The sequence below is a fragment of the Cyanistes caeruleus genome, chromosome 26 (genome assembly GCF_971803275.1).
Source record: "Cyanistes caeruleus chromosome 26, bCyaCae1.hap1.1, whole genome shotgun sequence".
Classification (NCBI taxonomy): domain Eukaryota; kingdom Metazoa; phylum Chordata; class Aves; order Passeriformes; family Paridae; genus Cyanistes; species Cyanistes caeruleus.
In genome coordinates, this window is record NC_141726.1 from 4,520,814 (window position 1) to 4,536,913 (window position 16,100).

At 64.6% G+C, this 16,100-nt stretch overlaps 2 protein-coding genes across 3 annotated transcripts; one reads left to right on the forward strand and one right to left on the reverse strand.

The window, feature by feature from the left end:
* Positions 1 to 10,018: 10,018 nt before the first annotated feature.
* On the forward strand, positions 10,019 to 13,370 carry HPCA (hippocalcin). The gene is made up of 4 exons (XM_086863449.1): positions 10,019 to 10,113; positions 11,528 to 11,941; positions 12,468 to 12,573; positions 12,817 to 13,370. Exons 2-4 carry the CDS (start codon positions 11,564 to 11,566, stop codon positions 12,912 to 12,914), a joined length of 582 nt encoding a protein of 193 aa, XP_086719575.1. The 5' UTR covers positions 10,019 to 10,113; positions 11,528 to 11,563; the 3' UTR covers positions 12,915 to 13,370.
* TMEM54 (transmembrane protein 54) lies at positions 11,803 to 15,504 on the reverse strand. 2 transcript variants are annotated; one of them, XM_086863447.1, is made up of 7 exons: positions 15,325 to 15,504; positions 14,682 to 14,875; positions 14,361 to 14,420; positions 14,040 to 14,228; positions 13,828 to 13,962; positions 13,341 to 13,698; positions 11,803 to 11,890 (listed from the first exon to the last, which is right to left on the reverse strand). In XM_086863447.1, exons 1-6 carry the CDS (start codon positions 15,335 to 15,337, stop codon positions 13,606 to 13,608), a joined length of 684 nt encoding a protein of 227 aa, XP_086719573.1. In that variant the 5' UTR covers positions 15,338 to 15,504; the 3' UTR covers positions 11,803 to 11,890; positions 13,341 to 13,605. The 2 variants fall into 2 exon arrangements, with proteins under 2 accessions (XP_086719573.1, XP_086719572.1); XM_086863446.1 differs by lacking the exon at positions 15,325 to 15,504 and having other exon boundaries at positions 14,682 to 15,170.
* Between the last annotated feature and the right edge of the window lie 596 nt (positions 15,505 to 16,100).

A 16,100-nucleotide genomic window follows, 5' to 3' on the forward strand; every position in this document is an offset into this window, starting at 1 on the left:
GCCTGGATGATGACAATTCCCAGCACGGTGTCTGTGCCACGCTCCGTGCTGCATCCCAGGGAAATGCCTGTGGTGCTTCCCTTTCATCTCCTGCCTGGCAGCAGATTAAAATTTCATCATTCCAGTGCTGGAGAAGGAGCAGGGGAGGGGTGGGAGCCCCGGGACAGAGAGGGGGGTTCAGCTCCTCACTGGAGCAGCCAGCACTGAGCTTGGGACCCCCAAATCCAGCCACACGTGGCTAAAGGAGCAGGATTTGGGCACAGCCATGCAGGGATGGTTGGGCAGAAGGAGCAGGATTTGGGCACAGCCATGCAGGGATGGTTGGGCAGAAGGAGCAGGATTTGGGCACAGCCATGCAGGGATGGTTGGGATGGAGGAGCAGGATTTGGGCACAGCCATGCAGGGATGGTTGGGATGGAGGAGCAGGATTTGGACAGAGCTGTTCAGGGATGGCTGGGCTGAAGGAGAAGGATTTGGGCACAGCCATGCAGGGATGGTTGGGCAGAAGGAGCAGGATTTGGGCACAGCCATGCAGGGATGGTTGGGATGGAGGAGCAGGATTTGGGCACAGCCATGCAGGGATGGTTGGGATGGAGGAGCAGGATTTGGACAGAGCTGTTCAGGGATGGCTGGGCTGAAGGAGAAGGATTTGGGCACAGCCATGCAGGAATGGTTGAGCAGAAGGAGCAGGATTTGGGCACAGCCATGAAGGGATGGTTGAGCAGAAGGAGCAGGATTTGGGCACAGCCATGCAGGGATGGTTGGGGCAGAGGGAGCAGGATTTGGGCACAGCCATGCAGGGATGGTTGGGATGGAGGAGCAGGATTTGGGCACAGCCATGCAGGGATGGTTGGGATGGAGGAGCAGGATTTGGGCACAGCCATGCAGGGATGGTTGGGATGGAAGGAGCAGGATTTGGACAGAGCTGTTCAGGGATGGCTGGGCTGAAGGAGCAGGATTTGGGCACAGCCATGCAGGGATGGTTGGGCAGAAGGAGCAGGATTTGGGCACAGCCATGCAGGGATGGTTGGGCAGAAGGAGCAGGATTTGGGCACAGCCATGAAGGGATGGTTGGGCAGAAGGAGCAGGATTTGGGCACAGCCATGCAGGGATGGTTGGGATGGAGGAGCAGGAATTGGGCACAGCCGTGCAGGGATGGTTGGGATGGAGGAGCAGGAATTGGGCACAGCCGTGCAGGGATGGTTGGGGCAGAGGGAGCAGGATTTGGGCACAGCCATGCAGGGATGGTTGGGATGGAGGAGCAGGATTTGGGCACAGCCATGCAGGGATGGTTGGGCAGAAGGAGCAGGATTTGGGCACAGCCATGCAGGGATGGTTGGGCAGAAGGAGCAGGAATTGGGCACAGCCATGCAGGGATGGTTGGGATGGAGGAGCAGGATTTGGGCACAGCCATGCAGGGATGGTTGGGATGGAGGAGCAGGAATTGGGCACAGCCATGCAGGGATGGTTGGGCAGAAGGAGCAGGATTTGGGCACAGCCCTGAAGGGAGCTGGCTGCAGGCTGAGCTGTTGCTTCCCCTGGGCCTTCCTTTGCCAGAACAGGAGGCTGAGCAGGAGACACTGCAGGGCTCAGGCTCCTGATGGAGCTCCTGCCATGGCCTGCACACCTGGAGCCGCATCACAAACCCCGAGTTCTGATACCGGTGATGCCAGAACAGCTCCAGGAAGGCAAAGCCGAGGTCCCAGCAGGATGTGTCTCCATGCCAGCAGCAGCAGCAGCGCTTCCCAGTCTCCACAGAGGGAATTCCCAGTCCCCAGCAGTGAGATGGAAGGGCTGGCACACAAAACCAAGGATTCCCAGCCTGGCTGGGCCCCATCCTGGGCCCACAGGGATCCAAGGCTGGGTCTCAGCACATGGAACGGGCAGGGTTTTGCCCCAGTGGCTCCTGGCAGATGTGAACAAGGCTGGTCCCTGTCATTCCACTGCCTCCCAGACTCCCACAGGAGGGTTTTGGATGCGTCCTGGTATTTTTCCAGAGGCTGAACACAGCTAACACCACAATTCCTCGGCTTTTGCCTTTCCCCCTTTCCAAATATAGGAGGAGCGTTGCTCTTTTCCAGCCCCATGACATCTGCCATGCTCAGCGGGTGCTCTGGGATGTCACCACTGCACTGAGGTCCCCTCCAGGGGCTCGGGTCCCAGCCACCCCCGGGCTCCATGGGACCCGTGCTCGTCCTTTCCCTGTCCCCTCTCCTTTCCCACCACTGGGCAAAGCTTTTGGGCTGTCCTGGTCCCCTCTGGGTTCCCCGTGCAGTGCGGAGCCTCCTCCACCTCCCCAGCCCATCACTATTCCAGTCACACGACGCCCGTCACGCGTCCCCCGTCTGCCAATTAAGTCACGGCTCTAATTACGCACTCAGGCTCTGCAGACGCTCCCGGCACCAGACGGACACCTGGGAAGCCGCCAGCTGTCCCACCCCTCACACCCAGCCCTGTCCCACCTCACCCTCGCTGCGCTGGGCTCTGCCAGGAGCCGAGCACCGAGCTCACATCCCCGCCACACCAAAAAATCGTCCCCACATCGGTGCTGTGGTGTGGGGGGATTTCTGTGCAGCCCACGGGGGAAAAGGCTGCGCGCAGAGATGCTCTGGATGTCCCTCAGGAGGGACAGTCTCAGCCCTGGGGGGTGATGGTGACACAAAGGGGTGTTGGCAGATCTGGGGGACTCTGCTGCTGCTCCCCAGGTGCCCCTGGAGCAGCTCGGTCACTCCCTGTGACACCCCCAAACCTTGGGGGTTCCCTGCACCCCATTTCAGACCCCACCCGCAGCTCATCACCTGCCCTGGGCACCCACTGGGAGCTTCTCTGGGGCCTTGGTCTCCCCCAAATCCCGGTGCTGGGTGTGGGGTCCTGGCCGGGGGGTGCTGGGTGGGGAGCAGGGGATGCTGAGGGAGATGTGGGGTGCAGGGGGTGCGGGATACGGGGAATGCAGGGGATGGAGGGTGTGGAATGAGCAGGGAGTTCAAGGGGTGCAAAGGGACACAGGGGGTTCAGGGGGTTCAGGGGGTGAGGGGTCCAGTGGGTTCAGGAGGTGCAGGAGGTGCAGGAGGTGTGGGGTACAGGGCTTAGGAGTGGTACAGGGGGTTCAGGGGGTTCAGGAGGTTCAGGGGGTGAGGGGTACAGGAGGTACGAGTGGTACAGGGGGTTCAGGGGGTTCAGGGGGTTCAGGATGTTCAGGGGGTGAGTGGTACAGGAAGTTCAGGGGCTTCAGGGGGTTCAGGGGGCTCAGGGGGTGCAGGGGGTGAGGGGTACAGGGGTTACGAGTGGTACAGGGGGCTCAGGGGGTGCAGGGGGTGAGGGGTACAGGGGTTACGAGTGGTACAGGGGGCTCAGGGGGTGCAGGGGGTGAGGGGTACAGGGGTTACGAGTGGTACAGGGGGTTCAGGGGGTTCAGGATGTTCAGGGGGTGAGGGGTACAGGAAGTTCAGGGGGTTCAGGGGGTTCAGGGGGTTCAGGGGGTTCAGGGGGTTCAGGGGGTGCAGGAGGTGTGGGGTACAGGGCTTAGGAGTGGTACAGGGGGTTCAGGGGGTTCAGGATGTTCAGGGGGTGAGGGGTACAGGAAGTTCAGGGGGTTCAGGGGGTTCAGGGGGTTCAGGGGGTTCAGGGGGTTCAGGGGGTGCAGGGGGTGAGGGGTACAGGGGTTACGAGTGGTACAGGGGGTTCAGGAGGTTCAGGAGGTGCGGGGAGCCCCCACATCCCGGCGCTGCCAAAAGCCGCTGCTGCCATCTGCCGACACCGCACCGGATCCGGCGCCGCGGAGCCCCGGGAGGGGATGGGGGGCACAGCCGGGACCCCCCAACATCCCTCCCGGGCACCCCCGGCACAGGACCCGCACCCCGGCCCCGCTCCCCAGCGAGTCCCGGGGGTTCCGCCGCAGGGTTTGGGGGCAGCGGGGGCCGGCCAGGAGGGGACTGGGGTCCCCCGACTCGGGGTCCCCGGGCTCGGAGAGCCCCGCCCGGGCCCCCCGGCCCCGCTGTCCCCGGCCCCGCTGTCCCCGGCCCCGCTGTCCCCGGCCCCGCTGTCCCCGGCCCCGCTGTCCCCGGGGCGCCTCGCTCTCCCCGTGAGATGGGGACAGAAACCACGAGAGGGAGCCCAGGGCCCGAGAGTGGCCGATGCACTGCGGGTGCTGGTGGCACTGGTGGCACTGGTGGCACCGGTGGCACTGGTGATGGCGTTTAACCCCTCCGTTCCCTGAGGAGGGCGAGGGAACGAGGGACAAGTCTGGCTCCAGACCCCTCCGGGCCCCTCCCAGCCCCAGACCCCGCTCAGTGTCACCCATTCCGACATCAAGGGGGCCGTGACAGTCCCCGGATGGCAATGTCACCTCCACAGCCCTCAGTGCCCAGGCTGGGACACAGCAGGGACGAGCTGCAGCCTCCAGCCAGCCCTGGCATGTCCCGAGCCCCCGGCAGGGCCCAGCTGGGGTCCCAAACTGGGAGAACTGGGACAGAGGCTCGGGCTATCCCCGGCTGGGCTCACGGACACATCTGTGCCCAAACTGCCCCAAAACACGTCCCGAGCGGCTGTGACAGCGCCACACCGGGACCTGGTGTCCCCAGGAACCCCGACCTCGGCTGGCTGGGGGGTGAGCGGGAGCGGGGACATGGGGACATGGGGACATGGGGACATGGGGACATGGGGACACGGGGACACGGGGGTGTGGGGACACGGGGAGATGGGGATGTGGGGATGTGGGGACATGGGGACACAGGGATGTGGGGACACAGGGATGTGGGGACACGGGGACATGGGGACACGGGGATGTGGGGATATGGGGACGTGGGGATGTGGGGACATGGGGACATGGGGACACAGGGACATGGGGACACAGGGACGTGGGGACATGGGGACATGGGGACACGGGGATGTGGGGACACGGGGATGTGGGGACACGGGGACATGGGGACACAGGGACATGGGGACACAGGGACGTGGGGACATGGGGACATGGGGACACGGGGATGTGGGGACACGGGGATGTGGGGACACGGGGACATGGGGACACAGGGACGTGGGGACACGGGGACGTGGGGACATGGGGACATGGGGACACGGGGACGTGGGGACACGGGGACACGGGGACATGGGGACACGGGGACATGGGGACAAGGGATGGAGCTGCTCCCTTATGAAATGTTATGAAACGTCCCCCCATCCCCGTGCTGTTAAGTCAAGGTTTAGCGAGATCTGGTTCCTGATCCAGATGAGATGGGGCATCACAAAGGGCTTTGTATTCCAGGAAGCCTATTAGAGGTTTGAATTATACAAATGGGCTTTTTACCAAAGATCCTCATTATCTGGGTATTTGCTTTTAATCCCCGGCTATTCCCGCAGCCCCTGCCCCAACCTGCCCCGTTTACCTTCCCCGTGTCCTCTGCCGGGCCAGGGCGTGGGGACAGGGACACGCTCTGGGGACAGGGACATGCTCTGGGGACAGGGTGTGGGGACAGGGACACGCTCTGGGGACAGGGACACGCTCTGGGGACAGGGACACGCTCTGGGGACAGGGTGTGGGGACAGGGACAGGCTCTGGGGACAGGGACACGCTCTGGGGACAGGGACACTCTGTGGGGACAGGGACATGCTCTGGGGACAGGGACACGCTCTGGGGACAGGGACAGGCTCTGGGGACAAAGTGTGGGGACAGGGACATGCTCTGGGGACAGGGACACTCTCTGGGTACAGGGTGTGGGGACAGGGACACACTCTGGGGACAGGGTGTGGGGACAGGGTGTGGGGACAGGAACACGCTCTGGGGGCAGGGTGTGGGGACAGGGACACGCTCTGGGGACAGGGTGTGGGGACAGGGAGGGGTCTGTGGGATATTGGGGACACCCCAGTTGTGTTCACAGGTCCAACGAGGGGCTGAGCCCCTCTTGCTTTGCCCTCTCCTGGTTTGTCCCGGTTTGTTTTGGGAGCACCAAAGCTCCCTGGACACAGCCGGGCTCCTTCCGTGCCACCCTGGCCGTGCTGGCACCCACGGGGACGCTCCCGTGGGCACTCGGGGCTGCCGAGGGCGATGAGGCTGATGCTGGACCCCAAATCACCCAACTCTGGGCACCCCGAGTGTCACCGAGCCCCATCAGCTTGGGGACCACAGCCAGGGCCACCCGAGGCCAGCGCACACGCCTGGGACACACAGAGAGGTGCGCGGAGCCCTGGGAACCCTGAACCCCTGTCCAGGGGCACAGGGACACCGTGGTGTCCCCTCCAGGCTGTCCCCTCCCGAGGTGTCCCCTCCAGGGTGTCCCCTCCCGCGGTGTCCCCTCTCGCGGTGTCCCCTAGCGAGGTGTCCCCTCCCGGGGTGTCCCGTCCCGGAGAGTCCCCTCCCGGAGTGTCCTGTCCCAGGGTGTCCCCTCTCAGGGTGTCCCCTCCCGCGGTGTCCCCTCAGGGTGTCCCCTCCGGGGTGTCCTGTCCCGGGGTGTCCCCTCCCGAAGTGTTCCCTCGGGGTGTCCCCTCCCGGGTGTCCCCTCGGGGTGTCCCCTCCGGGGTGTCCCCTTGGGGTGTCCCCTCGGGATGTCCTGTCCCGGGGTGTCCCCTCCCGAGGTGTCCCCTCCCGCTGTGTCCCCTCCCGAGGTGTCCCCTCCCGCTGTGTCCCCTCCGGGGTGTCCCCTCGGGGTGTCCTGTCCCGGGGTGTCCCCTCCGACGTGTCCCCTCCCGGGGGTCCCCTCGGGGTGTCCCCCCCCTGCAGCCCCACCCCTCTCCGCCGCAGCGAAGCCTCGGGGGCTTCACGGCTGCCATGGCAACGCAGGAAATTCCCACAGCAATCCCTGCAGGGAGGAGGAGGAGGAGGAGGAGGAAGGGGAGGAAGACGAAGGGGAACTCCCAGCATCAGCAGCGCCCCACGCGTGTCCCCAGCAGCTCTGGGGAGATGCCACAGCGGCTCCTGTGGCTATTTCAGCACCACGGGGCCAGCGGGACCCGGCCCGGAGCAGCCCTGCCCGTCCTGGCACCCCCAGGGCATCCTCATCCTGTGGTGCCCAGCCATAAAACCACAATATTTTGGGGTGGAGGGGGTGGGAGCCGGGCGGGATGAGCTGGGGGTGTTTTCCCCCGTGGCAGGGACCTGTAAATCACTGATGTCCCTGCCCGTACCCCCCTCGCAGGCATTATCCTCCCTCTCCCTCCTGCAATCCCTCCCAGCGTGGGGATTAGGTGGGTTTAGGGTCGGGTTGGAGTCGGAAATGGGATGCTTTCAAATCAGCCTGCGTCACTTGTGCCTCTGTCACTCATGCCCAGGGGGATTAAAATAGATATGAAGATTATCAGAGGGGAGGTGACACCCCCACCTTGGGGGCCCCCCACTCTCCCCCAGCCCTGGCAGTGCTGCCTGTGGGGTGCTCGGCTCCAGCCCCCCGGGACGTCTTCCCAAAGACACAAACATCTCCCTTTTCCTCACCTTTCTGCTCATATCCCATCCTACCCCCTTTCCAAATCTCTCTCTTAAACAGGAGAGGATAAAGCACCACTGCAGCATCTCGCCTCTCCAATTCCCGTGTTTCCAGCCCCATCCCATTCCCAAAACTCCTCGTTGGGCTCGATACCAGTGCCCAAACCCCCTACCTGGAGCTCAGGAAGGCTTCCCAGGTTTATTAGCAAGAATTGCTCATTCCTGTGGTCCTCAGGGCCTGGGCTGCTCCTGTTCTCGACCTCTGTTTGGTCAAGAGCTGCCCACTGGTGCTCCAAAACACAGCTCTGGGTTTTGGATGCTTTGCCAGGCCTGGTCCCCGTCTCCTGCCCTGCTTCAGTCTCCAGTTTTAGGTCTGGATGTTCCAGGTCTGTCTCGGTGGGTGCCCAAAGCCCCTCGGCCTCACTGATCTTGGGAGGGACCTTAAAGTCACCCAATGCCACCCCTGCCATGGGCAGAGCCACCTTCCCCTGTCCCCGGCTGCTCCCAGCCCCATCCAACCCGGCCTTGGACACTTCCAGGAGGGGGCAGCTGCAGTTTTTTAATGCCCAGGAGATTTTGGGATGAATTAGCCCCATGTTGGGTTCTTCCCATCCTGGAGCAGCCACTCCAGTGCATTTCTGTCCCCCCCAGGCCAGCGGGATTTAATCACTTGATGCATTTTTGTTTGTGTAATTCCAAGGAGAGTGGCTCTTCCTCCCATCTGCCCCTGCCATCTGCTCCCCACGGCCATCCCGGGCTCTGCAAACCGGGAGCTGCTGCAGGGACCCTGGAAAAACCTCCTGGCAATGGCAGCTCCTCATGGAGAGCATCTGGCTCCGCTGGAGTCTTTTCCCAGTGCTCTGAAAGCCACTTTGCTCCTTGCTGGAGTGACTGGGGACGCTTTGCCACCCTTATCGGAGTCCTGGGGACACCCAACCCAAAACGTCCCTTCCTAGCCCCAAAAAGCCTGGCTTGGCACCTTCTTGGGCCAGGAGACAGCGTGTCCCAGTGCTCCCAGTGCTCCCAGTGTTCCCAGTGTTCCCAGAGCTCCCAGTGTTCCCAGTGCTCCTAGTGCTCCCAGTGCTCCCAGTGTTCCCAGAGCTCCCAGTGTTCCCAGTGCTCCCCAAAATCCTGCAGTGCTCCCAGTGCTCCCAGTGCTCCCAGTGCTCCCAGTGTTCCCAGTGTTCCCAGAGCTCCCAGTGTTCCCAGTGCTCCCCAAAATCCCCCAGTGCTCCCAGTGCTCCCAGTGCTCCCAGTGCTCCCAGTGTTCCCAGTGTTCCCAGTGCTCTCAGAGCTCCCAGAGCTCCCAGTGTTCCCAGTGCTCCCCAAAATCCCCCAGTGCTCCCAGTGCTCCCAGTGCTCCCAGAGCTCCCAGTGCCCCCACTGCTCCCAGTGCCCCCACTGCTCCCAGTGCTCCCAGTGCCCCCACAGCTCCCAGAGCCCCCAGTGTTCCCAGTGCCCCCAGTGCTCCCAGTGCTCCCAGTGTTCCCAGTGCCCCCAGTGCCCCCACTGCTCCCAGTGCTCCCAGTGCCCCCAGTGTTCCCAGTGCCCCCAGTGTTCCCAGTGCTCCCAGTGTTCCCAGTGCCCCCAGTGTTCCCAGTGCCCCCAGTGTTCCCAGAGCCCCCAGTGTTCCCAGTGCTCCCAGTGTTCCCAGAGCCCCCAGTGTTCCCAGAGCCCCCAGTGTTCCCAGTGCTCCCAGTGCTCCCAGTGCTCCCAGTGTTCCCAGTGCTCCCAGTGCTCCCAGTGCTCCCAGTGCTCCCCAAAATCCTCCAGTGCTCCCAGTGCTCCCAGTGCCCCCAGTGCTCCCAGTGTTCCCAGAGCTCCCAGTGTTCCCAGTGTTCCCAGTGCTCCCAGTGCTCCCAGTGCTCCCAGTGCTCCCCAAACTCCCCCAGTGCTCCCAGTGCTCCCAGAGCCCCCAGAGCTCCCAGTGTTCCCAGTGCTCCCCAAAATCCCCCAGTGCCCCCAGTGTTCCCAGTGCTCCCAGTGCTCCCAGTGCTCCCCACACTCCCCCAGTGCTCCCAGTGCTCCCAGACTTCTCAGTGCTCCCAGTGTTCCCAGTGGCCAAAGACCTTCCAGTCAACCCAGTGTTCCCAGCGCTCCTTCCCAGTGTTCCCATTGCCTGGAGACTCCCCAGTGTTCCCAGTGCTCCCATTCCCCAAGACCTTCCAGTTCTCACAATGTTCCCAGTGCCTGACAACCTCCCAGTATTCCCAGTATTCCCAGTATTCCCAGTGCTCCCAGTGCTCCCAGTACTCCCAGTATTCCCAGTGTTCCCAGTGTTCCCAGTATTCCCAGTACTCCCAGTATTCCCAGTATTCCCAGTATTCCCAGTATTCCCAGTATTCCCAGTGCTCCCAGTGTTCCCAGTGCTCCCAGTATTCCCAGTGTTCCCAGTATTCCCAGTATTCCCAGTGTTCCCAGTGTTCCCCAAGACCTCCCAGCGCTCCCAGAGCCCCCCCAGCCCTCTCTGTCCCCAGCCCCCTCCCCGGGGGTACCAGGGGCTGCTCCCCGAGCTCTCCTCCGTGGGGCGGTGTCGCGGGGGGTGTCCCGGGGCGGGTGGGGGGTCCCGGGGGGCGCTGCCGGTGCCGGTGCCGGTGCCCCCGGTGCCCCCCCCGCCGCCCGGCGCTGCGGCGGCCGCTCCCGGCGGGCGCTCCCGGTTTGCGGTGGCGGTGGCGGCGGCGACAGCGGCCGTCTCCGGGCAGGTAGGAGGTGAGGGGGACAAGGGACCGGGGGGGACACGCACGGAACCGCGGGGGGCACTGAGGAACCGGAGAGCCCGCGACACCGGCGCGGACCCAGCCCCGGGCACGTCCGTCCCCTGCAGAGCCGCCCCCGCCCCTCCGCGTCTTTCGGGGGTGCTCGGAGCCCCTCTCGGTCCCCAGCGCTTCTTTCGGGGCTCCCGGTAGCGCCTGGCCACGGGAGAGACCTTCCCTTGGCGTGTCCCCGGCAATGCCGGGGTGTCCGGTTCGGGGGGAGCCCCCTGCAGCCCCCCCAGCCCGGAGAGGACTCCCTGGGGGTGCCCACCCACCCTTCCGGAGGTGCCCGCTTTGGGGGGGTCCTTGCGGAGCCTTCTCGGGGTGCTGAGCCCTCACGGGTTCCCTTCTCGGGGCGGGAGCTGCCCCGGGCAGTGGGGAGGGGTCACAGACCCCGGGCTTTGGGGGTGGGGGTCGTGCCAGCCCCGGAGGGAGCAAACTGGGGACCCCTGAGTGGGGCGGGGACACGCAGATCCTTCCTCGGGCTGCTGGAGCGGGGCTGGAGCCGTGGGGGGGCGATGGAGGGACTTTGTGGGGTCCCATCCCCCTGAATGTCCTCTGTGGACACCCCTGGGTGTCCAGCCCTACCTGGCTGCTCCTCTTGGGGACTCCTGTCTGCCCTGAGAGCCAAAGGAATCTTTGGGGAGTTTGGGGGTGCTGCGGCCTCTCCCTACTCTGGATAAGGCAGCTCCAGGCACTGAAATCCCCCAGTGCACCCCTGAATCCCCCCGAGCCCATCTCTCCCACGGAGGGGTCACGACACAGCCTGGGGGACGCCCCAGGACAGTGGCAGCGGGTCAAGGTCACCACGGAGCCCCCAGGAGGGTCGTGCCCGGTGCGGGACACCCTCCCTCCCTCCCTCCCCTGGAGCTCCTCGGGGCTGGTCCTGCCGGGCTGGGCTGGGCTGGGGGCACCCTGGGGCAGGGACAGAGCCCCGAGCAGGGACCTGCCACCCCCAGCCCTTCCTGGGGCTCCAGGGCCCGCCGGAGGCATCAAATATTAACGGAGACAGCAGAGGAGCTGAAAATAACCCTCCTCCGAGGGATCTGACCCAGATCCGGCCAGCCCCAAAGCTGGGCTGGACCCAGAGCCGCAGGCACCGCTCCGCCGGGGCCGAATCCAGCCCCCTCCCCTCCTCCGGGCCGCTCTGCCCTGCTGATCCCACCTATATAGCACCTATATATTATGCAAATGAGCTATAAGGGCTTATTACGCAAACGGGAGGGGGCTGGCGCTGCCCGGCTCTGGGTGGTCCCCGGGGCTGGCTCAGAGCGGGGATGGAGGGAGCAGCATCCGCGTCCGGCCGGGTGTCCGGGGGCTGCCAGGGAGCGCTGCCCCGTCCCTCTCCCCTCCTGTAACGCAGAGGGACCCCCGAGACCCCCCAGAGCCCTGCAGCGGAATGGGGAAGCAGAACAGCAAACTCCGCCCGGAGATGCTCCAGGACCTGCGGGAAAACACGGAGTTCTCCGACCTGGAGCTGCAGGGCTGGTACAAGGGTTTCCTGAAGGACTGTCCCTCGGGCATGCTCGACGTGGAGGAGTTCAAGAAGATCTACGCCAACTTCTTCCCCTACGGAGACGCCTCCAAGTTCGCCGAGCACGTTTTCCGCACCTTCGACACCAACGGCGACGGCACCATCGACTTCAGGGAGTTCATCATCGCCCTGAGCGTCACCTCCCGCGGGAAGCTGGAGCAGAAGCTCATGTGGGCCTTCAGCATGTACGACCTGGATGGAAACGGCTACATCAGCCGGGAGGAGATGCTGGAGATCGTGCAGGTACCGGGCTGCCCTGCCCCGCAGCCTCCCGGTGTGGCTGTCGCCTCCTGGGGCGAGGGTGGCTCGGGGATTTCACCCTGTGGGACCCCCGGGACAGAGTTTTGCTGTACCAGGGATGGATGAAGCTGTTGGTGTCTGCAGCTCAGGGATTATTTTATCCTGGAGCATCCCGAGTTCTTCCCTGCCTGGGGATGTCCCTTTGTGAGCCCATGCTGGGACTCTCCCCGTGTTTCCAGGGCTGGCAGGTGGCTCCCAGCACGCCTGGTGGTGCTGGCAAATGTGCAGGAGACGCTCTCCCTGCCCAAATCCCAACCTGGAGATTCTCACTGCAGTGGAATCCCAGTGGCCAAATTCTCCCTGCAGGAGCAGCTCCAGCCCCGGCAGTGCTGGGAGCCCCCCACAGCCTGATCCCACGGGAAAGGTGTTAAACACAAACCCCATTCCCAGGAAAGCAAAGCCCAAAGATCTGTCCCTGTCCCAGCTGGGCAATGCCAGGAGCCACCCTCACCCCCTCTCCTTCTCCCAGGCCATCTACAAAATGGTCTCATCCGTGATGAACATGCCTGAAGATGAATCCACCCCGGAGAAAAGGACGGACAAAATCTTCCGGCAGATGGATACTAATAACGACGGTAAATGAGAGGAGCTGGAGGGGATTAGGGAAAGGTCTCATGGCTAAATCCGGGGGTCTTAGAAGGAGCCGCACGCACGCTGATTAAATGGCTCATGTCTGCTGCTGTGGCCCCGCTGGCCGGAGGGGCTCAGGGTGCTGGGCACCCCAGGGTGCTGCTCCCGGCTGGGTGGGGGTGTCCATGGGCTGCTCTGGGTGATCTCTGGTCCTGGGAGGAGGCTGAGCCGTGTCCCCTTCCCCGCAGGGAAGCTCTCGCTGGAGGAGTTCATCCGAGGGGCCAAGAGCGACCCGTCCATCGTGCGCCTGCTGCAGTGTGACCCCAGCGGGGCCATGCAGTTCTGAGCCCCCCAGGACCCCCCCAGCCCCCCTCCCGCCACCCCCGACCCTGCAGATGGTCACTGTCCCTTACCCGGCCCCTGCGGTCCCTGCTGTGCCCCCACAGCGCCTCGTGGGATGAGAGCTGGACCCAGCTGGAATTGGGGTGAGGGGAGCCCAGGGGGGGAGTCCCCATCCCTGGGGGGCTCCTGCAGTGGTGGGAGGATGGAGGATGGGTGCCCTGAGGCTCCCCCAGCAGCAGGGCTCAGGGCAGGGGGACAGCCCAGCCCCGTGGGACACGCTGGTGGCCACTGCTGCATCTCTGGCAGGCGTGGGGACACGGCCCAGGGGACAAAGCCCCGGTGGCTGCGGGGTCCCACGGCTGGGTCAGCCCCTTCCCCATAGCCAGGGCAGGGCGTGGGGCCAGGGGGCCGTGCTTCTGGTCTTTAATACCTGCAGAATAAAGTTTGTGTCAGTGCTGTCCGTGCTGGGAAAGGGGACACGGAAGCCCTGGGGAAGGTTCCTCCCTGCAGGGTCTGGATCCAGCCCAGTTTCATCCCTCGCTGCAGCCCCAGGCAACCCAAGGCCGTGGGATGGGCTCGTGTTCCAGGGGATGTGTCCACACATCCTGGGAGGCAGCAGAGTCCTGTCGTGGGGCTGGAATGGGGCAGGAACGGCCAGGACACATCCACAGGGTCCTTTATCCCTCGGGCCCTGCTCAGAGCCGGGCGATTTCCACACTGTCCAGTCTCAGCAGGCCCAGGCACTGCCCGGGGCCAGGGCTCTCCGCAGGGGCTGCCTGCAAAGAGACCTGGAAGCCAGAGAGGATGGTGAGAATAGGACCAGAGGGGTGGAAGCCTTGGATCCACCTGAGCCCAGGCAGGTCTGTCCCAGCCCTGCAGGGGAGGGGCTGGAGCTGAGCCCAGGAATCAGAAATCACCTTCATCCGGAGCGTCCCACGGCAGCAGCGGCCAAGGCGGAGGAGCTCCAGGGCGAGCAGGAGGCAGCGGATGCTGAAGAAGATCTCCATGGCCTCCAGCAGGAGGGAGATGGCCCAGAGGGACAGCGTGGAGCTCTGGGAGACAGCGGGAGCATCAGCTCCCTGCACACCCTCCCCATCCCCAGCACATCCCCAGCCCACGGGGGACTCACGTAGACGCGGGTGGGGTCGAAGGGGCACTCGCGGGACACCGGGGCGAGGGCGATGCTGCCGATGGAGCAGGGGGCCAGCAACACCCGGCCCTGGTTGCCCAGGGTCAGCCCGATGGCCACGAGCAGCCCCAGCAGGCAGCACAGGCAGCACAGGCTGCTGCAGGCGCTCAGGACCAGCAGCGCCCATTTCTGCAGGAGGGAGAGAAGAGGCAGCTCGGGGATGCTCCCTCCCCAGGGCAGACCCCAGAGAGGGGCTGTGGGGACTGTTCAGGCTTCCTGGGAGGGCCCCTGGGTGCTGGGAGAGGGGCTGGGGATGCTTACGAGGGCAGCAGAGCCGAGGTAACGGGCCAGCAGCAGGGCAGAGACTCCACAGGAGATGGTCTGTGAGGAAGCACAGGGGGTCAGCGGGGAGCAGCTCCCCAGGGCCAGCCGTGTCCCTTCCCTGCTGGCATTGTCCCTGGAAGCTCATCCGGGGGGCAACGCTTCACCTCCAACAGCCTCACCCCGTAAGGAGCCCCTGAGTGCTGAATTCCCTGGGTTTGTGCTAGAAAGGCTTGTTTGGAGCAGTGTCTGTGCTGCATCCCATCTCCTTCATCCCTGCATCCCAACCCCTCCCCACGTCCCCCCGTGTCCCAGGGGTACCAGCAGCGCAGTGACCGCAGAGGCGCTGTTGGTGACACCGTAGTGCAGGGAGGTGACATCGCGGGCAGTGACCACGAAGCGCAGGACGGTGCCGTGGACGAGGGCCCCGGTGATGAAGCTGAGGTGGCCGATGATGAGGAGGATGAGCCCTGTTTTCATCAGCACCTTTGGGTGGCTGCTGGGATGGAGGTGGCCTGAGAGGAGGGGAGAGGAGGGTGTGGGGTGGCCAGCACCGAGCTGTCCCCACCTGGCACAGGAATGGGGCATTTGGGGACAGCCCCAGGGGATGAGGCAGGAGGTGGTGTGGAAGTCACCGCTAGCCCAGGTATGCAAACCACTGGTCCAGCCAGCTCTCCTGAGACTGGAGCAAAGGTGTGGGGCCAGTGGCCATGGGGACAGGGTCCCTGTGGGGCTGGGAAGGGCTGGGGCTCCAGAGCTGTCCCCCAGATGGCAGCTCCAGGGCTGGGTTCTGGTGACTGTGGGGCTGTTCCCCCTTTGGGCCCACCCTCACACACCCATCACCACCCAGTGACCCCATCCGAGCCCCTCAGCTCCTCTCCCTCCCTCCCTGCCTCAGTTTCCCCTGCAGGAGGGCAGAGATGGAGCCCTCTCGATGTGATCCCCACGCCAGAGCCGGACTCACCCACTTGGCACATCTTCACCGGGCCAGGATCAGGCCATCAGAGCCCCTCGATGCCCCAGGGCCTGCCCTGCCCTCAGCCCCGGGCAGTCGGATCCATCGGGGTCTGGGACGGGGCAGGACCGGGACACCCGGAGCCACCCGGAGCCACCCGCCTGCTGCTCCAATTCCTGTCAGACCAGCTCCCCGGGACAAAGGGATAACTCCACCTTCTCCTCCGTGTCCCACCCCTGCCCTCCCCCTGCTGCCAAGCCAGCAGCCGTGCCGTGACATGCCGTGCCAATTCACCACTCCATGCCCAGCCACCATTCCATGCTTCCTCACCCCCCTTCCCCACCCAGCCCCACTCCCCAGCACACCCCAAAACCTCAGCAGCAGGCTGGGATCCACCCAGGGGGGTCCCAGGGCAGCTCCTGGGGCTGGGACACTGCCCAGCACTGCCAGGGACAGGGCAAAGCAGAGGGCTCAGGGCGGGTGGTGACTTGGCCCAGTGGCGACTCAGAGGAGCTGGTTTGGTGGCCAGCACCCTCAGGAAGCTTCCAGGGAAATTCCAGACACTGGGATGGGGACAGGAGGAGCCCCCAGCTCACACCGAGGGGCTGGGGGGTCCAACAGGGACAAGCCTGGTTCCTGGGACTGCTCTGGGGAAAGGTCCCCAGTGTCCCACCTGAGCCACGGCTCTCAGCACCCTCAGCTCCCACACACCCTCAAGTGCTGAAAATTTGCTCTTTTTTCCCCACTGTTCCCCTCCTTTTACCTGTACCCAGCCCTGCTGCACA